This window comes from Sinocyclocheilus grahami, unplaced genomic scaffold, assembly GCF_001515645.1.
Source record: "Sinocyclocheilus grahami isolate Dianchi unplaced genomic scaffold, SAMN03320097.WGS_v1.1 scaffold381.1, whole genome shotgun sequence".
NCBI classification, from domain to species: Eukaryota; Metazoa; Chordata; class Actinopteri; order Cypriniformes; family Cyprinidae; genus Sinocyclocheilus; species Sinocyclocheilus grahami.
This window is the reverse complement of record NW_015505560.1, coordinates 574,565-600,981: the sequence shown is the minus strand read 5'-3', so window position 1 is coordinate 600,981 and position 26,417 is coordinate 574,565. Positions and strand designations below refer to the sequence as shown.

Genomic DNA, 26,417 nt, shown 5'->3' with positions numbered 1-26,417 from the left:
TTTAAATAAATAAAATATAACTAATTTATTATAAATACTACAAATGTATAAATTATTATAGAAGTATTATAAATAATTGTATAATAAAAATAAATGAAACATTAAAACAAAATTAAAATAAAATTTTTAAATAACTTATTTTTGAATTAATATTGACCTTCAACATTAAATATTAAAACAAAATAAATAAAATATATATTTCATCATATATATATATATATAACTTTTTTTTAAATACATTAATTTTTTCCATTCTTATTTTTCAATTAATATTGACCTTCAACATTAAATATTAAAAAAAAAAAAATTAAATGCATATTTCATCATATATATTTATATATAAATAACTTTTTTTAAATATTTATTTTTTCCATTCTTATTTTTGAATTGTTTTACTGTATTTGTCACTTCTAGAACATATTATATACCTTAAACATTTCAGATATTACTATGAAATATAATGAATTATAACGATATATATATATATTTTTTTTAATTAATTGTTTTACTATATTTGTAACTTGTTAAACATATCATGTACCTAATGAATTATAATGAAATAATTTATAATAATTATATATAGGAAAGAAAATGATTACCATCACTCTGATTGGTCGGTGATTGTTCTTCTGAGACTTTGAGGACCACTGCATGTTGTGTTAATCTTGTGAAGTGCACGGTTTGCTGCCGCTCTTCTCTTGCGGTGTTTACGGGCTGCAGCTGCTGCTGCTGCTGCTGCTGAAGCCGGATGGTTTATCTGCAGGGCGTCTCGTTCAGAAACCTGCTTCTCATCTTCATCACGATAGGAATCTAGACTTCAACCAGACAAACACCGATCCAGAGCATCATTCCTGTGGAGAAACACACACACAGATCATCTGCGCAGACAGACTCGACGCTCCTCACAGCGAGGAAGACTTCGGTGGACTGCTGGAGGTGGAGATGAAGCAGAGCTTTCCATCTGAAATCATAGATCCGCAGATGCCTGCAGACGCATGCGCATTCGCATCTGCAGAAAGCAGCTCGTCCGTCGCAGCTAGACAAACCTTAAACAACTTCAACTTTGAGTCCGTAAACCAAAACTCATGCACCGACAGAAGAACAGAACCAGATTTCATCCGAACGCTTCCAGATGAGAATCTGAACCACAGCTGCGCAGACAGACACGTGTTCGCCGCAGCGGTGGCGGCGCACCAGAGTGAAACGGTGCATGAGAAGTGGTTCATCTGTTCGTTCTGCGGGAAGAGTTTCGATCGCTTCAGTCACCTGCAGATGCACCAGCGCATTCACACTGGAGAGAAACCCTACCGCTGCACAACCTGCGGAAAAAACTTCTCACAGCAGAGCAACCTGCGCACGCACCAGAAAACCCACCGCAAGACGCGCACACACACGTGAAAACCAGGGATGCACCGATATATCGGCATCGCAGATCGGCCATGTTTTTAAAAACAGCCGATGATTTTCGGGTCGATTATTTCCAGTCAGAACTCAGTCGATCAAAAGGCTGCGGAAAAGTGTGTCAGACAGCAACTTGCGTGATGAAAACAGAGACTTTGAGGACCACTGCATGTTGTGTTAATCTTGTGAAGTGCACGGTTTGCTGCCGCTCTTCTCTTGCGGTGTTTACGGGCTGCTGCTGCTGCTGCTGCTGCTGCTGAAGCCGGAAGTGTTGCCGTCCGCAGCGACAGTGAGCGCGCGATGGTCTGGACGCGTGCGGAAGGGAAGATGTCGAGCAGCAGCGCCGTGTTTGAGAGCAGACTGAAGTGCGTGCTGGAGGCCGCGGTGTCGGAGATCCTGCAGCTGCATGAGGACGCGCTGGTGCTGATGCGGCTGCAGATCCGCCAGAGAGACGCGCAGCTCGACGCGATGAAGAGCAGAGTCACGGCGCTCGAGAGCGGCTTACAGCGCGTCACCGCTGCCAGCAGCACGGGTACAGACTGCATACTACATAATACTTACTGAATACTGCATACTTCATGATGCATACTACATACCGCATAATACTTACTGAATAATGCATACTACATACTGAATACTACATACCGAATAATATATACTGAATACTTAAAACCGAATACTGCAACTATATACTTCATACTGCATACTACATACCGAATAATATATACTGAATACTTCATACCGAATACTGCAACTATATACTTCATACTGCATACTACATACCGTATAATATATACTGAATACTTCATACCGAATACTGCAACTATATACTTCATAATGCATACTACATAATATTTACTGAATACTACATACTTCATAATGCATACTACATACTGAATACTGCATACTACATACTGAATACTACGAACCGCATAATTTTTTCCATTTTTATTTTTGAATTAATGCCATGTATTTGACATTTCAGCATTTCAAATACGAAAATAAATGTTATAAAATGTATATATATATATATAATTCATTTTCATATTTGAAATGCTGAAATGTTGCTGAAATATACTGCATTATTATTACATTATTACATATTTGTACATTATATGTTTATGATGATATAATATAGATGTAATAAATATGAATCAAAAATGTACATTTAAATGAATACAAAATAATCCAAGCTACTTCCAATAATACTGTTGAAGAAGTAAATTCAGAGGTTCTTTGTAGTTACTGATTTTCTTCAGTGTCACATGATCTTCAGAAATCAGTATAATATGCTGATCTGCTGCTCGAGAAACATTTCTGATTATTATCAATGTTGAAAACAGTTGTGCTGCACAATATTTTTGTGAGCAAGTATATAAATATAAACATCCTATAAAATCACTTGTAGGAGAATGCTTAGTATAATGACAGATTAATATGTAATAAATCAGTTTATGATCTTTAAAAGGAGCCAATTCAAACAAACATGAAAGTCTGATATGTGCTTGTAGCTGTCAAATCGATTATACAAAATAATACGAGAAAGTATCATAAAAGTACCATCATAATGACACTCTTGAATTTTTTTTATATATACATTTAAATCAGCATAAATGAAAGGAAAGATAATAAACACTCACTAATATATAAATAGAGTAATAGTTAGGAAAATAATTAAAATCTATGTGTATATATATATATATATAATAAAAAACATTTTCTTTAGGCATATAATAGTGACACAATGATCTGCAATGATTTGTATCGTGAAAAGCGATATACAAATAAACTTGAATTGAAATGAATATAAAAAAAGTATATTTTTTTGCATTGTGGCATTATTTTCATGACAATTAAAAACAACCTTACTTTTTTTGTTATTAGTTATTATTCTAAAAGTTGATTCTCATCAAAAAATAAACTGCAATACAAAGATTATTTTTAATTAAATGAGCATAAATTAAAGGCAGGAGCATAAACTCGAACCCATATATAAATACTTTACTGATTTATTTGCATTAAGGTGATGAGAGTACAAGTAGGTTTTCTTAAACATCATGAAAATAATGTCACAATGCAAAAACATCTTAATGATTTTTAATGCAGAATATAATTTCTTATTTCTTTCTTTTGATTTTGTGACGAATGACAGGAATTACAGAAGTGACATGTATATTAAATAGACATTTTTGTGCATTGTGGGATTTTGTGCATATCACTATATGGGTCTTAAAAGCCTGATGCATCACATATGATATTAAAAAAAAAACACATGCAAACTTTTCTTTTAGGTTTTTTAAAATTTTGTGTCTAAAGCTTCAATATACTGATCCTTTAAAAACAGTTTGATTCTTCGAATCTATTCAAACTTGATTCAGTCGATGTGAACCAGTTCAAACTCTCATTTGAATGGATGCCTCATGCATTAAGAAGGTAGATGGATTCATTTTGATTTCATACACACACTCACCAGTGACATATTGCTGGATTTGACGTAGGACTCTACTCTCCGTCTGCGCTCATTTCTCTCCTCCTCAATCTGTCTCGTGTTCTTGCTGGATCGCTCCGGGCAGTACGTCGTGTAGATGGCGGGACGTCCCAGACTATCGTACTCTCTGTCTCCACGTCTGCCTCTCACGTCACTCAGCGTTGAATGATCCTACAGAGAGACGCAGACGTGTTTATTCTGCTGAGGGTCTCACACACACACACACACACAATCACAATCACACAATCACACACACTCTCCATCTCTCTCACACACACACACACACTCACAGAATCACACTCACTATCTCGCAATCACACTCACACAATCACACACACTCTTTCACACTTTCTCACACACAATCACACTCACTATCTCGCAATCACACTCACACAATCACACACACTCTTTCACACTTTCTCACACACAATCACACTCACTATCTCGCAATCACACTCACTATCTCGCAATCACTCACACTCTCACACAATCACTCACAAAATCACACACACTCTCTCACACACACACAATCACACTCACTAACTCACAATCACAGTCACTCTCTCACACTCACTCTCTCACACACTTTCACTCTCACACACTCACTCTCACACTCTCATACTCTCACTCTCACACTCTCACACTCACTCTCTCACACTTTCACTCTCTCACACAATCTCTCTCACACACACACACACACTCACAGAATCACACTCACTATCTCGCAATCACACTCACACAATCACACACACTCTTTCACACTTTCTCACACACAATCACACTCACTATCTCGCAATCACTCACACAATCACTCACAAAATCACACACACTCTCTCACACACACACAATCACACTCACTATCTCACAATCACACTCACTAACTCACAATCACAGTCACTCTCTCACACTCACTCTCTCACACACTTTCACTCTCACACACTTTCACTCTCACTCTCACACTTTCACTCTCACTCTCACACTTTCACTCTCACTCTCACACTCTCATACTCTCACACTCACTCTCTCACACATTCACTCTCTCACACATTCACTCTCACACACATTCACTCTCTCACACATTCACTCTCTCACACATTCAATTCACTCTCTCACACTCACTCTCTCACACACTCGCTGGTGTGAGGCAAACTCACCTCCACTGAAAAAACACTGCCCTTCGTCACACTGTCCATCTGAATCAGTGAACTCTCCTCCGGCTGCAGACAGCAGACAACACACACACACACACACACACACACACAGAGGAGGAGGCACAGTATGATGCATCACATGACTTCAAAAAGCAGCTCTATTCCAAGTAAATTATAACTCAATTTAGATTTATCCTTCAGTTTGTAACAACAAAAATCATGTTTACAGTAACACACTTACAGTGAAAACAGAACAGGCAGGTGGACAACATTTACAATAACCATCACACATTTTATAGTTTATAGTTTAAGCTTAATATACTGTAACTATAATTTTTATTTTTAATAGCGCTTTAGTTTAAATAGAACTATAGTTTTTATAGTTTAAGCGTAACTCACATTTTATAATTATAGTTTAAGGAAGAATTCAGAATTTCATGAAAAGAATTAAATTTCACCATGAAAAAATAAATAAGTTAATTTTAGGACATTTTTTTGTATTGTGACATTATTTTCATGACATTTAAGAATATCATTGGATCATTATTAGTTTCTCATCAAAATAGAAATACTGTAATAGATTTAAATTTGAATTAAACGAATTAAATTCAACATAAATAGTTCAATAAATGAAAGCTAATATATAAACACTTTACATTAACAATTATATATAAACCATAATATTACACTAACAATATTCTTGCTTTATGTTTATAAAAATACAAGCAAGTTTTTTACATCATCATGAAAATAATACCACAATGCGAAAATGCAATTTCTTATTCCTTTCATTTAATTTTGTGGCGAATCACAGGAATTACAGCAGCTATTTGGAAAAAACCCTAAAAACCTTTTACAGAATTCATGCACAATCAAAAATGCCTGATTCTTCACAAATATCTGTTGTTGTTTTCACAGACCGACGGTCAAGTCTAAACTCTAGTGTGTCACAGATGTTGCTGTACCGCTGTTCTGGGATCAGTGTTGATGGAGTTGAGTCTCCTCATGGAAACCTGCCGCGACAGACTGATCATCTCCTCCCTGAGACACAAACACATTCATGCTGCATTGAGAGAGTTCCTCTGGATGTATTTCTGAGGTCAAAGGTCACAGACTCACGTTCTGACGCTGAGCGCTCGCTTCAGCTTCCTGTTCTTGCGTCTAAGGTGACAGTTGACGAAGACGATGGCGATCACAATAACGATGACCAAAACCCCGGCGACAGACGCTCCGATGACGATGAGCAGAGTCTCTGACAGGCTTCCCAGAGCGTGTGCGGATTCAGATGCATGTTCTAAAAATAGGACAACAAAAACGGCTACAGACAAAACTTCTCGGTTTTATTCCTCTCTATATTCTGAAGGTTTGTTCGTATTTCATTCACACTGGTTTATACAACATTGTACTCCTAATAAATGCATGGTGAAAATGTCACACACACACACACACACCCACACACACTCTCTCACACACACACACACACACACACACACACACACCCACACACTCACTCTCTCTCTCACACTCTCTCTCTCACACTCTCTCTCTCACACTCTCTCTCTCACACTCTCTCTCTCACACTCACACTCTCACTCTCACACTCTCACACTCACTCTCTCACACTTTCACTCTCTCACACATTCACTCTCACACACTCACTCTCACTCTCACACTCTCACACTCACTCTCTCACACTTTCACTCTCACTCTCACACTTTCACTCTCACTCTCACACTCTCATACTCTCACACTCACTCTCTCACACATTCACTCTCTCACACATTCACTCTCACACACATTCACTCTCTCACACATTCACTCTCTCACACATTCAATTCACTCTCTCACACTCACTCTCTCACACACTCGCTGGTGTGAGGCAAACTCACCTCCACTGAAAAAACACTGCCCTTCGTCACACTGTCCATCTGAATCAGTGAACTCTCCTCCGGCTGCAGACAGCAGACAACACACACACACACACACACACACACATCACTCTCTCACACTTTCACTCTCTCACACATTCACTCTCTCACACTTTCACTCTCTCACACATTCACTCTCTCACACTTTCACTCTCTCACACATTCACTCTCACACTTTCACTCTCACACACTCACTCTCACACTCTCATACTCTCACTCTCACACTCTCACTCTCACACTCTCACACTTTCACTCTCTCACACATTCACTCTCTCACACATTCACTCTCTCACACACTCGCTGGTGTGAGGCAAACTCACCTCCACTGAAAAAACACTGCCCTTCGTCACACTGTCCATCTGAATCAGTGAACTCTCCTCTGGCTGCAGACAGCAGACAACACACACACACACACACACACACACACAGAGGAGGAGGCACAGTATGATGCATCACATGACTTCAAAAAGCAGCTCTATTCCAAGTAAATTATAACTCAATTTAGATTTATCCTTCAGTTTGTAACAACAAAAATCATGTTTACAGTAACACACTTACAGTGAAAACAGAACAGGCAGGTGGACAACATTTACAATAACTATCACACATTTTATAGTTTATAGTTTAAGCTTAAAATACTGTAACTATAATTTTTATTTTTAATAGTGCTTTAGTTTAAATATAACTAGTTTTTATAGTTTAAGCTTAACTCACATTTTATAATTATAGTTTAAGGAAGAATTCAGAATTTCATGAAAAGAATTAAATTTCACCATGAAAAAATAAATAAGTTAATTTTTAGGACATTTTTTTGTATTGTGACATTATTTTCATGACATTTAAGAATATCATTGGATCATTATTAGTTTCTCATCAAAATAGAAATACTGTAATAGATTTAAATTTGAATTAAACGAATTAAATTCAACAAATAGTTCAATAAATGAAAGCTAATATATAAACACTTTACATTAACAATTATATATAAACCATAATATTACACTAACAATATTCTTGCTTTATGTTTATAAAAATACAAGCAAGTTTTTTACATCATCATGAAAATAATACCACAATGCGAAAATGCAATTTCTTATTCCTTTCATTTAATTTTGTGGCGAATCACAGGAATTACAGCAGCTATTTGGAAAAAACCCTAAAAACCTTTTACAGAATTCATGCACAATCAAAAATGCCTGATTCTTCACAAATATCTGTTGTTGTTTTCACAGACCGACGGTCAAGTCTAAACTCTAGTGTGTCACAGATGTTGCTGTACCGCTGTTCTGGGATCAGTGTTGATGGAGTTGAGTCTCCTCATGGAAACCTGCCGCGACAGACTGATCATCTCCTCCCTGAGACACAAACACATTCATGCTGCATTGAGAGAGTTCCTCTGGATGTATTTCTGAGGTCAAAGGTCACAGACTCACGTTCTGACGCTGAGCGCTCGCTTCAGCTTCCTGTTCTTGCGTCTAAGGTGACAGTTGACGAAGACGATGGCGATCACAATAACGATGACCAAAACCCCGGCGACAGACGCTCCGATGACGATGAGCAGAGTCTCTGACAGGCTTCCCAGAGCGTGTGCGGATTCAGATGCATGTTCTAAAAATAGGACAACAAAAACGGCTACAGACAAAACTTCTCGGTTTTATTCCTCTCTATATTCTGAAGGTTTGTTCGTATTTCATTCACACTGGTTTATACAACATTGTACTCCTAATAAATGCATGGTGAAAATGTGTTTGTTTTTGAGCGATAAAAAGAGAAATCCAGAATCCACTCTCTGGAAAAACTCAAACAAGAATTTTGAACCAATGTTCAGTTTTCTGTTCTGGAAATGTATGGAAATGAATGCATAATTAATTAGACAGTGCATTATTTGCATATCCAAACATAGCATTTCAGAAAACTTGTAATACAGAATAATTAGCTTAATGTACTGTAATAAATCAGCTTGGGATGGTACGGATGTTATTAGTTTGCCCTATTCACCTGTAGTGTCTTTAATTTAATCTTTAAAAAATTTGGGTTAAATTATTATTTAAATTTTTTTTAAAATTTAAATTAAATTACAAATTAAATTAATTAAAATGAAATGAAAAAATAAATAATAAAAAAATAAATTGTGTGTATATATATATATATAAAATATAAAATATAAAATATAAAAAAAATAAAAAATAAAATAAAATAAAATAAAATAACCACATGAGGGTTAGGGTTTAATTGAATTGAATTTAATCACCACATGGGGGCAACAGAATCACAAAAGTAGAGAAACGCTGAGTAAATGAATGGAAAGTTTTCTTCACTGAATGGCGGTGGTGTTCCAATTGGTTTCTGAGTCACTGTCGACTACAATCAAGACCTAAATTTACACGATTGTGCAAATCCTTATGAGGAAGTCAGAGAAACATGGGCCGTGTGGCAACAACCAACAGAAAAACATCCCGAGAAAATGACGAGACGGGCCACAAACACAAAAACAGAGATCTTTGCAGAATCAAACATCATCTTGGTTATATTAAGCACATTTTCTGCTGCTGCCAACAGAGCTGATGTTGGTACTGCTACTCCATTTACCTACATTTCCAATCTTCACTCCAAGCTGAAAATGTGTGTGTGTACTAAAGAAAAACTAAACCGTAATCAGTGATGCTAATAATAACCTAGATAACTTACCAATATTAAACCGTGGCACAGTTAGCAAAAATTTATATATACACACTACCAGTCAAAAATTTAGGATCAGAACGGTTTTTAATGTTTTTTTTTTTTACAGGAGTTTCTTCTGCTTATCAAGGCTGCATATATTTGGTCAAAAATACAGGAAAAAATTTAATATTGTGAAATATTTTTATGATGAGTTTTCCTATATTAATATATATTAAACTGTAATGTATTTCTGTGATGCGCAGCTGTATTTTCAGCATCATTACTCCAGTCTTCAGTGTCACATGATCTTCAGAAATCAGTATAATATGCCCGGCGACAGACGCTCCGATGACGATGAGCAGAGTCTCTGACAGGCTTCCCAGAGCGTGTGCGGATTCAGATGCATGTTCTAAAAATAGGACAACAAAAACGGCTACAGACAAAACTTCTCGGTTTTATTCCTCTCTATATTCTGAAGGTTTGTTCGTATTTCATTCACACTGGTTTATACAACATTGTACTCCTAATAAATGCATGGTGAAAATGTGTTTGTTTTTGAGCGATAAAAAGAGAAATCCAGAATCCACTCTCTGGAAAAACTCAAACAAGAATTTTGAACCAATGTTCAGTTTTCTGTTCTGGAAATGTATGGAAATGAATGCATAATTAATTAGACAGTGCATTATTTGCATATCCAAACATAGCATTTCAGAAAACTTGTAATACAGAATAATTAGCTTAATGTACTGTAATAAATCAGCTTGGGATGGTACGGATGTTATTAGTTTGCCCTATTCACCTGTAGTGTCTTTAATTTAATCTTTAAAAAATTTGGGTTAAATTATTATTTAAATTTTTTTTTAAATTTAAATTAAATTACAAATTAAATTAATTAAAATGAAATGAAAAAATAAATAATAAAAAAATAAATTGTGTGTATATATATATATATAAAATATAAAATATAAAATATAAAAAAAATAAAAAATAAAATAAAATAAAATAAAATAACCACATGAGGGTTAGGGTTTAATTGAATTGAATTTAATCACCACATGGGGGCAACAGAATCACAAAAGTAGAGAAACGCTGAGTAAATGAATGGAAAGTTTTCTTCACTGAATGGCGGTGGTGTTCCAATTGGTTTCTGAGTCACTGTCGACTACAATCAAGACCTAAATTTACACGATTGTGCAAATCCTTATGAGGAAGTCAGAGAAACATGGGCCGTGTGGCAACAACCAACAGAAAAACATCCCGAGAAAATGACGAGACGGGCCACAAACACAAAAACAGAGATCTTTGCAGAATCAAACATCATCTTGGTTATATTAAGCACATTTTCTGCTGCTGCCAACAGAGCTGATGTTGGTACTGCTACTCCATTTACCTACATTTCCAATCTTCACTCCAAGCTGAAAATGTGTGTGTGTACTAAAGAAAAACTAAACCGTAATCAGTGATGCTAATAATAACCTAGATAACTTACCAATATTAAACCGTGGCACAGTTAGCAAAAATTTATATATACACACTACCAGTCAAAAATTTAGGATCAGAACGGTTTTTAATGTTTTTTTTTTTTTACAGGAGTTTCTTCTGCTCATCAAGGCTGCATATATTTGGTCAAAAATACAGGAAAAAATGTAATATTGTGAAATATTTTTATGATGAGTTTTCCTATATTAATATATATTTAACTGTAATGTATTTCTGTGATGCGCAGCTGTATTTTCAGCATCATTCCTCCAGTCTTCAGTGTCACATGATCTTCAGAAATCAGTATAATATGCTGCTTTATTATCAGTTGTGCTGCTTAATATTTTTTTGGAAGCTGTGATACTTTTTTTCAGGGTTCTTTGATGAATAAAAAGTTAAAAAGAAGAGCATTTAGTTAAAATAGAAATATTTTCTAACAATATACACTACCGTTCAAAAGTTTGTATTCTTTCTTTTTTTGAAAGAAATTAAAACTTTTATTCAGCGAGGATGTGTTAAATTGTTAAGAAGTGATAGCAAAGATTTATATTGTTAGAAAAGATTTCTATTTTGAATAAATGCTGTTCTTTTTAACTTTTTATTCATCAAAGAATCCTGAAAAAAGTATCAGTTTCCAAAACAATATTTGGCAGCACAACTGTTGATAATTCTAATAATAAATCAGCATATTAGAATGATTTCTGAAGATCATGTGACACTTTATACTGGAGTAATGATGCTGAAAATACAGCTTTGATCACAGAAATAAATGATATTTGAAAGGATATTAAAATAGAAACCATTATTTTATATTGTAATAACATTTTGCAAGATTACTGTTTTTTTCTGTATTTTTGATCAAATACATGCAGCCTTGATGAGCAGAAGACACTTCTTTAAAAAACATGATCCCAAACTTTTGCAGTATAAATATGCAGTATATACACACACACACCCATTTAAATAAATATAAAAATATTTTTTTAATTATTTAAAAATATTGAAAATTATTTACAAAAATATTACATTTAAATATAAAATAATAAATGTTATTCTCTGTTTTAATTTATATATAACATGAAAACAAATCTTTTAAACAGGGTTTTTCCAGAATGAGTCTGACCAGCGTATAAATAAATTAGAGAATTAATTCTGAAATGATCATTAACATGATTCAACTCCCACAGAAGGAAAGTTTTGTGGGAAAACCCACGCGGTTGTGTTCATCGGTCAGTGTGACGATCAGGTCTTGTGTCATTTGTTTCTGTAGTAGATTAAACACCTACTTCCGATCTCCACTTTAAACTCGGCTTTAGTGATTCCCACGCTGTTAGCTGTCTGGCAGACGTACACGCCTTCATCCGTCACGTTCAGAGGCCGAACAAACACCAGTGTGTCCTCTTTAACCAGCACTCCTGCTGGCAGACGACCGTCCTTTCTGAACACACACACATACACACACACACACACACAGGTTTGATTTTGTGAATAGTGGGGACTCTCCATAGGCGTAATGGTTTTTATACTGTACAGACCGTATATTCTATTGCCCTACACCAACCCTACCCCTAAACCTACCCCTCACAGGAGACTTTCTGCATTTTTACTTTCTCAAAAAAACACACACACTCCCTCACACACAGACACACACATAGACACACTCTCTCTCACACACACACACACACACACACTCACTCACACACAGACACACACTCTCACTCACAGACACACACATAGACACACTCTCTCTCTCTCACACACACACACACACTCACACACACACAGCATTCCTCCAGCCGATACCCCACAACACCACACGACTGCAGCGATGCCAAACACCACATTAAACGCATCTCAGGTTTCGAACCTTTGCTATAATTATCATCCGAGTATCATGTGAGTCCTGCACGCTGTTGCCAGTTCATTTTCCAGCACTACCTGAATGAAAACACCTCCTCAGCAACTGTATGCACGCAAATATGACCAACACACCATGCAACCTTAATAAAGCACCAACACGCATGATCTGAGGACTCTGCAGAAGCATGCATGACGATGCACACTGGACGCATTAAACGCTGTTAATTGCAGTCGATGCGCTGCATCTTTAATCCAGTGCAAATCCTGTGTTTCTGTGCCGGTTAAAACAATCATTACAGGACAGGAGGGTTATTTAGGGCTTAGCGTGTGTCTCGATACACCCCACCCTCATCATTTAGCATCCTGCTCTTTTTCTCTCTCTCGTTCTCTTTCTTTACTGCCCCGTGCATGAAAAGCACCCTTTTTGCTCTTTGCTCTCAGGTTGCAATGCAACACTGAAGCTTTTATTTTATACTGAAAGGAGCATGTGAATATGCATCGCTGCAGTTCAGAGGTCTTTGTGATTGTGCTAAAGAGAACAAAAGGAAGAGGAAAATAAAGAGAAACACAAAGAGAGAAGCAGTGGAAAACTAGTGTTTTTGTAGGGATTTTGCCATGCCACTAATACAATTCAACACTCGTTTATGCAACTAAAGTAAAATATTAAAATAGCAAAAAATAAATATTAAAATAAATACTAAATGCTGCTACTAAAATATTAAAATAGCAAAAAAAAAAACACATTAAAACAAGTACTAATACTAAAATAATTAAATAGTAAAACAGCAAAAAATAAATACAACATACTAAAACAGTAAAAAATAAACATTAAAACAAACTTTAAATACTAGTAATAAAAATAGTAAAAATAAATATGAATTATTAAAGCAAACTCTAAATACTATTACTAAAAAAAAGTTAAATGGTAAAAATAAATACAACATACTAAAATAAATATGAATACTAAAATAGTAAAAAAATGTAATAAAACAAATACTAAAAAATACACACACAAAAACAAAATAGTAGAAATCTATACTAAATACTAAAATAAATAGTAATACTGAAATAGTAATAGTAGTATTTACCCCACTAACTGTTTTCCCTAGAGAAGAGTTTGACGTAATAATTTCCATTTATAATAATAATAATAATACTACATTTATTTATATAGCACCTTTCAAACATAAAATGCGACTCAAAGTGCTTTACATAATCAAGAATAAACGGTTAAATAAACAACAACATTACATCCAATAAAACAAATACATCAAGCTTACAATATATGTCAAACAATACAGCACATTCAATAAAACAGACATTTTCACCTGAAGGCCAAGTTAAAAAAATAAGTTTTTATCTTAGTTTTTAAAATACTGATTGTGCTAGCTTCCCTAATATCTGAAGGTAATGTATTCCATGATTTAGGAACATAATTTACGAAGGCTGCATCACCAATTTTTTTCTTATAGAACTAGGAACCTCTAGTAAACCTGTATTGGAAGATCTTAAAGTTCTTGATGGAGTATAATTAACAAGAGAACTGGCAATATAATTAGGTCCTTGGCCATTACGGGCTTTGTACGCAATAAGGAAAACGTTATAATCTATTCTAAATTTTATAGGAAGCCAGTGCAATGTAGCTAAAACTGGTGTTATATGTTTTCTTTTTTTAGTTCTAGTCACTAGCTGAGCAGCTGAGTTTTGGATAAGCTGAAGTCTATTCATTGATTTTTGTGGAAGACCAGTAAAAAGTGCATTACAATAGTCAAGTCTACTCGAAATAAATTAATTTTTCTGCATCTTTCCGGTTTAAAAGAGCTCGAATTTTAGCAATGTTCCTTAAATGGAAAAATTATGATTTTGTTACCTTATTGATGTGAGAATTTTAAATCAGACTTGTGACCCCTGAGCGAACCCAAGGAGTCAATTTGACCAAATTCTTATACACCATTTCTTTTTTTGTCTTAGGACCTACCAACAGAATATCAGTTTTATCCTCATTTAACTTAAAAAAAAATATATTACTCATCCAATTATTCACTGCCATGAGGCAATCTATGTAATGGAGTTAATAGCCCCCATGTCATGTGGTGTATCATCAGCATAACTGTGGAAACTTACATTGTTTTCTCTGATGATGTCACCAAGTGTCAGCATGTATAATGAAAACAACAAAGGACCAAGACAGCTTCCTTGTGGGACTCCATAATGGAATTTATGTTTCTCAGACACATAATCTCCAAGTTGAACAGTGACATTTCTCCCCTTAAAGGGGTCCTATTATGCTTTTTCACTTTTTCAACTTTAGTTAGTCTGTGATGTTGCTGTTTGAGCATAAAAAAGATCTGCAAAGTTACAAAGCTCAAAGTCCAATTCAAAAGGAGGTATTTTATTTAACAGAAATCACTTTTCAAAAACTACAACGAACGACTCGTTTGGACTACAACGCATATTTTCCCGGGATTTGTGATATCACAAATATCGACGAATGGGACGAGACCTGGTTGAGCTGCACTAGAGAAGGCAACGAGTGTTATCACTATGTCTGAGACACGCTAGCTTTCCCAAGACAGACAAACTTAAAGTGTTTACAATCACAGCACACACCGGCCCAGCTCCCCGATCACCGCACACACCGGCCCAGCTAACCGATCACAGCACACACCGGCCCAGCTCACCGATCACCGCACACACCGGCCCAGCTGACCGATCACCGCACACACCGGCCCAGCTGACCGATCACCGCACACACCGGCCCAGCTGACCGATCACAGCACACACCGGCCCAGCTGACTGATCACAGCACATTTTGTATTTCAGAAGGCGAGCCTTCATTTGATTCAGGAACTATTCGAGCCATTCATGCCAGACTGGGTAGAGAGGAGTTGTCATAATGTAAAATATGTGAAAAATAATGTGTTTTTTGAACAACCTAGTATGAGAGCCTGTTCTAGTACACCCCCAAAACAAAATCAAGACTTTGTAAAAGAGCATAATAGGACCCCTTTAATACAGGTTTTAAACCAATGTAATATGTTGTCAGAAAGGCCTACCAATTTTTCTAAACGATTTATTAAAATATCATGGTCGATTGTGTCGAATGCCGCACTCAAGTCTAAAAGGATAAGAACTGAAACTTAATCGAAATTAACTAGTTGTAATACTTACTGTTGTACTTTCTATAGCCAGACTGAAACTCTTCCATAATTAGATTTTCTTCAAGAAAAGATTTTATTTGTGTTGCGACCACCTTTTCAAGTACTTTACTAATAAATGGGAGATTAGATATCGGTCTATAATTAGCCAAATAATGTATTTATATGCACTAAATTAACAACACTTAATACAATCAGTAATATTTAGGGAACTTAATGGCTATTCAGACATCTAGTAAAATGATTTTAATGATCAGAACTGTATGAGCATTTTTAATTCTGTAAAATACTTTTGGATGGACAGAAATTCTGATCACAAATTCTACATACAGGTTCAGCAGATTTTTTTGTGTTTTATTTGAATGTCTGTTTTTCCGTAGCAGTCTATTATTGTGGTTCAATCTATTTTAGATGTTCATCTGCCCCAAAATAACAGGTTAAAACAAGCTAACTGTGGTTAGTCACTTCACACATCAGTCAGACTGAATGCTCCTGTGCAAGTGGGTGGTTTTTGGTCAGAATAAACTGCAGTGTGGTCCAAATCATTCTGTGTTACCTGCTCCACGTGACGTTTTGCGGCAACGGGTTTCCTTTAACCACACATCTGAGCTCAGATCCCGAGTGTCCGATTCTCCAGGAACCAGAATCAGCAATCAATGCATCAGGAGGATCTGAAGCACAAACACAGGCTCACATCAAGGACATTATCATTAACTAAAACTATACATATAAATGAACATTAACTCAAATAAAATAAGATATATTAATTATAATATTTTAATTCAGCTAGTTCCCAAGGAAACATTTATCATTTTTATTTCGTTTAACTTTCTCTATTAAAATAACAAACTAAAACTGAAGGGAATATACATATATTAATATAGACATAATATAGACATATTTAATCAATATTTAAAAAATAAACTAATAATAAAAAAATAAAACAAAATTACTCAAACCTTAAAAAACTTAATTTTATTTTTATTATCATCATTATCTTGAAATAAAATTAACAATAATTGAAATAAAATCAAATATATAAAAAAACTTAACCTTATTTTAATTCAGTTGGTCCCAAAGAAGCATTTCTCACTTTCATTTAGCTTAACTTGATGTACTAAAATAACTAAAACTAAAACTGAAATAAAAAAACTATATAGACATATGAAAAAAACTAATAAAAATCACACAAACAAAAAAAAAACTAAAACTTTAATGAAGATTACAATAAAAACAGAAAATATAAATATAAAAATAATGCAAAGTACTAATAATAACTATAACAGTATTTCACTGATACAAAAATAACACTAACAGGTTTCTAAATTTCATTACTTTTAAATTTAAATAACTCATTAATAAAATCTAATTAAAATGACAAAAACTCACATCAAAATCACTAAAATGTTAACTACAAATTAAAATGAAAAATAAAAATAAACTTTAAAGGCACAGTATGTAATTTGTGCTACTAGAGGGCGCATATTCAAAATAAACAAAGAAACAAAGGTGTAGTTTGATGACGCCGTGACTGAGTGTGGAATCATGGGCAGAAATCATGTTCATGAATGAGCAAATGTATGAAAGATTTATTAACGTCACTGTAGTATGAAGCAGGGTGGGGCTAAAAGCCATGGAAGCGGAAAGCAGCGGAGCTTTTATTATGCCACAGTCGACCGCTTCCGCTCATGCGAATGTGGGGTAAAGCAGCGGGTATAAGATTTCTATTCAAACTGAATAGATAAATAAATCTAGGCTACCCGCGCTAAACCCGGAAGAGCATATACTTACTTGCCGACAACCCGCCAAAATAAAAGCCTGCTGATTTTAAGTTTGAAAATGATGAAAATTCATCTTTAAAAAAAGTTAATATTAGCATTTTATTTTTAAGTTTACAATAAAATAGTTGTATTTATATTTAATACTCCCTTTTTATTTTAATAGTATTATCACACTTTATTATTTTATTAAAAAAACTAAATAAAGTGCACCAATATCATCACTACAATTAAATTTTTTTTTTATAGTTGTATTTAATGGGTTATGCACTGTGCAGTGTGAGGACCAAACCAAATCTCCAGGTTCTCTTATGAGAACCAGGCTGAAAAATGTATGTGCACCCCTGGTTAGAATGCTACTCTGTGTGTTCGTCACCTGTCTAATAAAATGCATAACATATTAAAGCGCCTTTGGCGTTTCCATGTTTTTTAACAAAATAAAACCAGAAATCGAGGGTGTATGACGTCATTGACAGGCGACGCAATGACGAGGTCCGTTACACTAGTTAAATTCATATTTCTCTGGATTTAAAATTTTTTGGAAACATTTGGAATAATCTAAGCACACGTCAACAAACGAAGTAACACTGTTCTAGTGGTTTTTGGATACTTTAATAAAAAAAACGTACATATTGTGCCTTTAATTCTAAATATTACAAACTATAATAGTGTCTCAAAGAAAAGAGCAGCATGCAAAATGTTTATTTTTGTGTCATGCAGAATACATGAAGTCACACAGCTTCTGATGTGTTTTAGGATAACTCACAGTGCACGACGAGCTCGTTGCTGATTCTATGCGGGCCGTCGAGAGCGGGATGCCACACCAGACAGTCCAGGCGCTGCTTGTTCATGCTGCGCAGCGGATGCAGGGAAAACTGCGAGGTTACGACTCCATCTTCTCCAGTGCGGTTCTGCGACTGCCCGGGAAAGTCCGTGTCCCAGGACAAACGCGGTGAAGGGTGTCCAACCGAGCGACAGGAGGCAGCTACGCGGAACGACTGGCCTTCCTGCAGAATCACCGGCTCCAGAGAAGCGATCGGCAAAACTAGTGAAGGAGAAACACAGATGAAGCACTGTGTTAAAGCATAATAACACTGCAAACTGTGGCATTTTAGAACACTGAATAGAAGTACAGTACATTAAAGTAAGATACAATAGTAATGCAAGAACTGATGAATGTATAGACAAAAATATCTAACAATAGCTGCAATAACCTGTTATAGTTTGTCAATATTCAAGTTTATGTTTATATTTTCAGTTTTAATTTTAAAGTTAATAATTTTAATGTTTTTGTCATTTTTATTAGTTTTTTTTTTTTAATCAAAAATAAGTCTATTAAAGCAATAAGCCCCAAGAAGCCGTGATTTACAGTGAATTTATAACAGCTAAGGGGTGTTGTTAGGCACGATATGTGATAAGCCCCAAGAAGCCGTGATTTACAGTGAATTTATAACAGCTAAGGGGTGTTGTTAGGCACAACGCGAAGCGTATAAATTCACCGTTATAAATTCACTGTAAACCACGGCTTCACGGGGATTACTGTTTTTATAAAACGGTTGTATAGACAAAAATATCTAACAATAGCTGCAATAACCTGTTATAGTTTGTCAATATTCAAGTTTATGTTTATATTTTCAGTTTTAATTTTAAAGTTAATAATTTTAATGTTTTTGTCATTTTTATTAGTTTTTTTTTTTTAATCAAAAATAAGTCTATTAAAGCAATAAGCCCCAAGAAGCCGTGATTTACAGTGAATTTATAACAGCTAAGGGGTGTTGTTAGGCACAACGCGAAGCGTATAAATTCACCGTTATAAATTCACTGTAAACCACGGCTTCACGGGGATTACTGTTTTTATAAAACGGTTATTCCATATACGTAGTAAGGTTTCACAAAATAAAACAGAGCAAATAAAATTGAATGATATTAATAAAAACATTATTCTTCCGCCAAACAATGTAGTTCCTCAGAAACAGTTGTTGTTGCAACAAAGTGGTTGCCGAGCATCACACAAACGTAAACAAAGGTGTATGTTACTTTGTAGAGTAATTTACAACAGCTTCGAACGTGGCTCAACCAATCAGAATCAAGGACCGGAACTATTCGTTTTATAAATAGTTTTATATATTGTAAAATATATAGCCTCTATATATTACAACTTATAACATATATATTTTAAGGCAAGACAGTAATAGATAATCACCAGTTAATTAATCACAGTACATTACGACAATTGTCTTTTATTACAACTTTTCTGAAATGTTGTGTTTAAATGATGCATTATCTAATTACAGATGCACTAATTTGCATACATTGAACACTGGATAAAGCCAGGATCAAAATTCCTTTTTGATTTTGTTGATATATTAGAGTTAAAGGTTTTCACAGAGGTGATTTTGGATTTCTCTTTTTATCACTCCTTAAATCAGAAAATACTGTCAAAAGACAGAAAAAATAAATTTTCGCCATGTTTTAGGAATAAAATGTTATATAAATCAGTGTGAATGATATATGAACAATCCCCTCAGTAAAAACCTTCAGAATACAGAGAGGAAAAAACCCTAAGTTTTGGTGTATGTAAGTGCTGCTGAAGTGGAGAAACAAACCTCACAGCCTTTAAAGATATGCATTTTCGCCATGTTTTAGGAATAAAATGTTATATAAATCATTGTGAATGACATATTGCTTTTGTGCTCCAGGGACACATATAATGGTATCTGTAACTTATAGTTACCCAAAGGTAGGGTAACTTATAATTAATCAGTTAACAGTTTTTACTGTACAAATATTTTTTTTTTTACAGCGTATTACTTCCTGGAGTGCTACACGACAGAGCAATTACAAAAGCAAAGTTTTTTAAAACTGGTTAGTTTAGCAGAAATACAAAAACATGTTGATTTTGTAGCTTACTGCATATTAACTGTTTAACAGACCTTCCTTTAGCAAACAGAAGTGAAATGAAGCTTGATAAAATCAGGTGAAATTTGAAAAGAGGGGATCTTACTCCAGACAGTCAGACTGATTTGTCTCTCGAAGTTTCCGGAGGGAAAGATGGAGACGTGGCAGGTGGATGTGGCCTGATCGGCCTTCTTTGTGTTCAGAATCAGCAGCGTGGAGTCGACGGTCGGGTCGGAGCTCTCGAACTGAACACGATTCAGAAAATCAGGAGACGCTGAAATAAAACAACGGAAGTAGAACATCACATTCAATTAGAGGGAAATTCTCAGGACACTCATGTCAAAAACAACACGAAATAAACAAATGGTTGTCTTTTTTTTCAATTCCTGGTCCTTCTTTGAACGTCCTATCTGGAAATCACATGCAAACTTCAGTATGTGTGATATCACATTGCCGTTTGGTAAATGTCAGTGTAATGTGAATCCACTGAAACCAAGTCGATTCTCTTGAGCTCTTATCGTTTCATCAGAAGTCTTGTTTCATCAAAGACACTGAGAATCACCAGAAGACTTTTTGCTGCTTATACAAAAGCTGCAGGTTCAATCCAAATTACAGGTGACCTGTAAAATCCTGTCAACATACACACATAACATAACAAACTAAGTAATATCATTAAAAAAAAACTTCATCACTTGAAATAAATTACAGGCAAATGTTAACTGAATTAAAAAAAGTAAAAAATAAAATAAGTTTAATTTTTAATGTTTTGTCAATTTTTTCTCATTTTCATTTCGTTTAACGACATGTAACATAACTGAAAATAAAATGAAAATCAATAAAAACTATACAGACATTTAAAAAGAAAATGTCAAAAACTAAATTATTAAAATGTTAAAATTAAAACGAAAACAGAAATGATAAAAATAAAAACTAATACACAAAAAAAAAAACTTTAAAAACTTATTTTATTTTAGATCATTTTATTTTTCATTTTCATTTAGTTTAACTTGATGTACTAGAATAACTAAAACTAAAATAAAAACTATATAGACTTTTTTTTAAATAAAACAACTAACAAAAATGACAAAACCATAAAAAATTACTTTAAAATTAAAATTAATAGAATATATAAAAACAAAAACTATAGTCTCTATAGTCTACTATAATAGTATCTCAGATATTACTAAGATAACACCGTTTCAAACCAAGTATTGTTCTTTCATGCAACCACAAAAGAAGTTAACAGGATATACAAGTTATATTCCGATCATTTCTTTTGCTCTTTTCCATTCCCTGGTGGCCACAGCTCAAGCTTCACAGTGAAAACATGCTAAAATTGGGTCTGTTATTCACACAAATGATGATCACATGACTTCAGAAGACGTGGAATATAGCGTTTAAGTTATATCAGCTACTGTTATGATATTTTATGCAGCATTTATGCTGCTTTTCGGAGCAACCCCAGTCCTCATTCACTGCCATTGTATGCAAAAGAGCAGCACAAGCTCCTCTGTGTTTCACAGAAGAAAGAAAGTCATACAGGTTTGAGCTGATATGAGAGTGCGTAAATAATGACAGAATATTTAGTTTTTGGGGGAATTAAAGCAATGCACTTTAACACAGACGGCAGGTGTGAGTCGGCTCAGATAAAAGAGATGAACACAATGCACCATTGAAAATATTCGTCATGACAAACGTCTCCAGGTGTCAGAACACAATGCATGCGAGACAGTTTCCATTTAACAAAACTGCTGGGGGGGGAATTATGATTGTGTCTGTTTGTGCTGGGTGAATGAATCACCAAAACACACCAGTGCTATTTTAGTATCATTTAGATACTATTATAGTTATTAATATTTAATAAATACTTTGTAATACTTTTACATTATTTTTTATTTAATACATATTTTGAATTCGTTTTTATTTTTTATAATTTCCATTTTCAATAAAATTTTACCGTTTTAGTAGTGTGTTTTTGACATTTTTATTCATCTATATAGTTATTAAATTCTTTTTCAGTTTCACTTTTAGTTATTTTAGATCCATATTTTACATCCAGTTACACTAAATGAAAATGAGAAATGTTGCCTTGGCAACTAGCTGAAATAAAATAAAACAAACAAACATTTTAAATGTCTGAAATTACTGAACTCATTTCAGTTTATTTAAATTCAAGTAAATTAATTTCAAGTGCAATTTTAGTATCTGTGATGTACTATTATCATTTTTATTAGTTTTTCTTTTTATGATTTTTGTTTTCATTTTAATCTTAGTAAAATTTTTAGTAATTTGTTTGATCATTTTTATTCGTTTTTTTTAATATGTCCATATAATTTTTAGTCACTTTTAGTTAATTCAGTATCAAATGAAACTAAATGAAAATTAGAAATGTTGTAGCTAAAATAAAATAAGTTCATGTTATAGTATATTTCATTTATTCTATCTATTCAGAATTTGATTTATTATATTTTATTTATAAATTTCATTTATTTAATTTCAAGTAACAAAAATTATTTGCATATTAGTTTCATTTTAGCATCAATGAAAAACTATTAGTTTTTTCATATTTTGATATGACTGGTTTTCTGTTTTCATTTTAAGTTTAGCTAAAGTTTTAGTAATTTTGTAGATTTTTTTTGTCATTTTCATTAGTTTTTATAGTTAGTATTATTTTTTTTTATTTACATTTTATTTATTTTATTAAGAATTTAATAGTTTTCATACATTTTATTTTATTTCAGTTAGCACTTATTTTATTTCAAGCAACAAAAATGTTTTTAGCTTTGTTTAGTGAACTATAATAACCATGGAACACGTCTAGTTCTCACACACAACATATTTCAGCCCAAAATCACGAGAAAAGAAAACGAAGCCTGTTTTGAGGACCATTAAAATTTTCTGCATTGTGAAACCTGAGCCAGAAACATTCCTAACAGGTTTTGTGAGATTCACTCAACTAGTCTGTGTTTGTAAATGGTGCAAACACACACAAACACACACCTTCAGGTCCTTCAGTAAAGTGTCCTATGATGATCTGTTCTCGTTCTCCTCCTGGTTTCTCTCTGTACCAGGTCACTTGCACCAGCTTCTCGTCGCCCTTCACCGTGAAGCGGCAGGGCATCCGGGTCTGTGTGCCGGAGAACGAGCGCAGGGCCAGAGACGGAGACGGCTCGATAAACTCACTGTGAACACAGCCTGAGACATAAAGAGACAGTGTGAACATCTGCAAACAGCAGTGAATGGATTTACTATTAGACATGAGGTGAGGGCCGAAGACGGTTAATAATAAACCCATGCTATCATGATCCCTCTTGCCCTACAAACATGTCACAAAAAACCAAGGACGTTCCCATGCAGCGCAATGAGAGAGTTACAGATGTGTGACCGGTCCCAAAAAATGCAAATAATAAAATACATTCCATATTGTTTGTTGTTCACATCAAATGAACAATTTATTTAACCTTTTGACAACATTTGTAAAAAAAAAAAAAAAAAATCTTAAGTTTGCATGTTGTTGTTTTTTTATCATATTTGTGACCCTGGAGCACAAAACCAGTCGTAAGGGTACATTTTTTTAAATTGAGATTTATAAATCATCTAAAAGCTGAATAAATAAGCTTTCCATTGATGTATGGTTTGTTAGGATAGAACAATATTTGAAAATCTATCAAATGAAGTTCTTAGCAATGCATATTACTAATCAAAAATTAAGTTTTGATATATTTAGGACATTTACAAAATATCTTCATGGAACATGATCTTTACTTAATATCCTAATGATTTTTGGTATTAAAGAAAAATCAATAATTGTGACCCTTACAATGTATTGTTGGTTATTGCTACAAATATCCCCCAGCAACTTAACACTGCTTTTGTGCTGCAGGGTCACATATATGTACTTCTGCTGCTTGTGATGTAAATCAGTGAGATCTTTCTAACAGTGCAGCAGATACTGACATGAAATGATCTAAATATCAGTCGTGGCTCTATATCTCCAGTAATAATAAGATGAGATTGAAATGCTCCAAACATATAAAGCAGTGATGGAGAGCTGAAGAAATAAAGGCTCCTCAGAAGATGTGAGATGTTCTGGAGGCTTGTGAAGATCATTCCTCCGCTGAGGAACAGTGAACGTAAAGCTTCTGGAAACAAACGCTCCTCAAAAGATCAGATTTGAGACTCTAAAACATGATTGATGGAGAATCAAGTAAAGCTGAGCTGCTTCAGTGTAGTAAGTGTTCATCTGGAGATATTACTGCACTTATTCTGACGCTTACTTGATCAAAACCAGTCAAGATTTGACTCGTGAAGCTCCAGCTACAGTTACACTAAAAGAGCTTTGACTGGATAAAACACTCTAAGTTAAGTCTTAAGTATAAATCTATAAAATGAATGTCTATTAACAGCTCAAATTAGAAATATTGAGTTAATATTGAGATCTCTGACATTTGATGGCAATCTTAGCACAGTTTGAGACACTCTGGAGATCTCTTGTGCATTTTATACTCTGTTGTTGGCTTTGGATTTAAGTTTAAGGACATTTCTGCTCATTTTGCATGATTGTGAACTATTTTGGGCCTCCACTTCATGTCCAATGTAAAATCATCCTGAATCAAAACCAGATGAGAAACTCTGGACCAGACACTCGTCTTTCAAAGTCAACAAAACGAGACAGAAAGCAGAAGACAGTGAGACATAGTGAGAGAATGTCATCTTGTAGTTCTGGTTATTGTTTGTTCTCGTCTCAGCCGACAGAAACACTCAACATACACTGACACACCACATGTTCACTTATTTCCTCCATGTCAGCCATAAATGAATGAGTAATGGTTTTTGAAGCTGGTTTAACTTTAATTACAGCAGAAAAGAATGTCACTGCACCACATAGCAGATCAATCACACAAACACACACTCTGGGCTAACATTTCATTCTGACTCATATCCAGCTACTATACTATTTTTATTCACCTTTTACTTCACTAAAAATGCAGCATGAAACACACAATAAAGTACATAAAAAGAACAAATGTGCTGACAAAGAAATGACTGAAGTAAATGTGCCCTGATTTTAATGACGAGCTTTTCTTACCCATCAATCTGAAGCCGAGCACACTGATGAGGGCCAGAAGTTTCGTCATGCTGCTGGTTTATTCTGCCAAGATATTGCTCTGCTGTTCCTCAACACATCTCCTCATGTTCTCACCCGCTCCTTCTGTTAATCCATCTTAAACTGTGCTCAGAAAATCCACGTTAGTCAGCATAACAAAGAAAGTATGCGAGATGAAGCAGCAGTTCTGTCACGAAACATGAGCTGAATGTCTAGGGAAGGACTCCGAGGCTGATAATCTCATGATTGAGCTCCGTTCTAACGCGCTCAGGTGAGCTTCACACACACCTGTCCTGCAGGTTCACCTAGGCCCCGCCCACCTGTGTGTGTGTGTGTGTGCGTGTATGTGTGTGTGTGTGTGTGTGTGTGTGTGTGTGTGTGTGTGTGTGTATGTGTGTGTTAAATGATCTATTCTTTAAGGATAAATATGTCATCAGAAAGTGAGCTAAATCTGGATATTGGAGTTTGAGTTAATCAGTCATAACTTGTTTTATATCAAAGACAATAG

General features: G+C 34.6%; 1 protein-coding gene across 1 annotated transcript; it reads right to left on the bottom strand.

Annotated features, from left to right (window-relative positions):
* Positions 1–3,310: 3,310 nt before the first annotated feature.
* Positions 3,311–26,162, bottom strand: LOC107549793 (nectin-4-like). The gene is made up of 13 exons (XM_016230968.1): positions 25,892–26,162; positions 23,803–23,997; positions 20,909–21,076; positions 18,671–18,949; positions 16,683–16,797; positions 12,395–12,546; positions 9,960–10,038; positions 8,689–8,690; positions 8,402–8,576; positions 8,248–8,323; positions 7,289–7,351; positions 3,872–4,060; positions 3,311–3,322 (listed from the first exon to the last, which is right to left on the bottom strand). The coding sequence occupies exons 1-13, from the start codon at positions 25,938–25,940 to the stop codon at positions 3,311–3,313; spliced, it is 1,554 nt and encodes a 517-aa protein (XP_016086454.1). The 5' UTR covers positions 25,941–26,162.
* Positions 26,163–26,417: the final 255 nt, after the last annotated feature.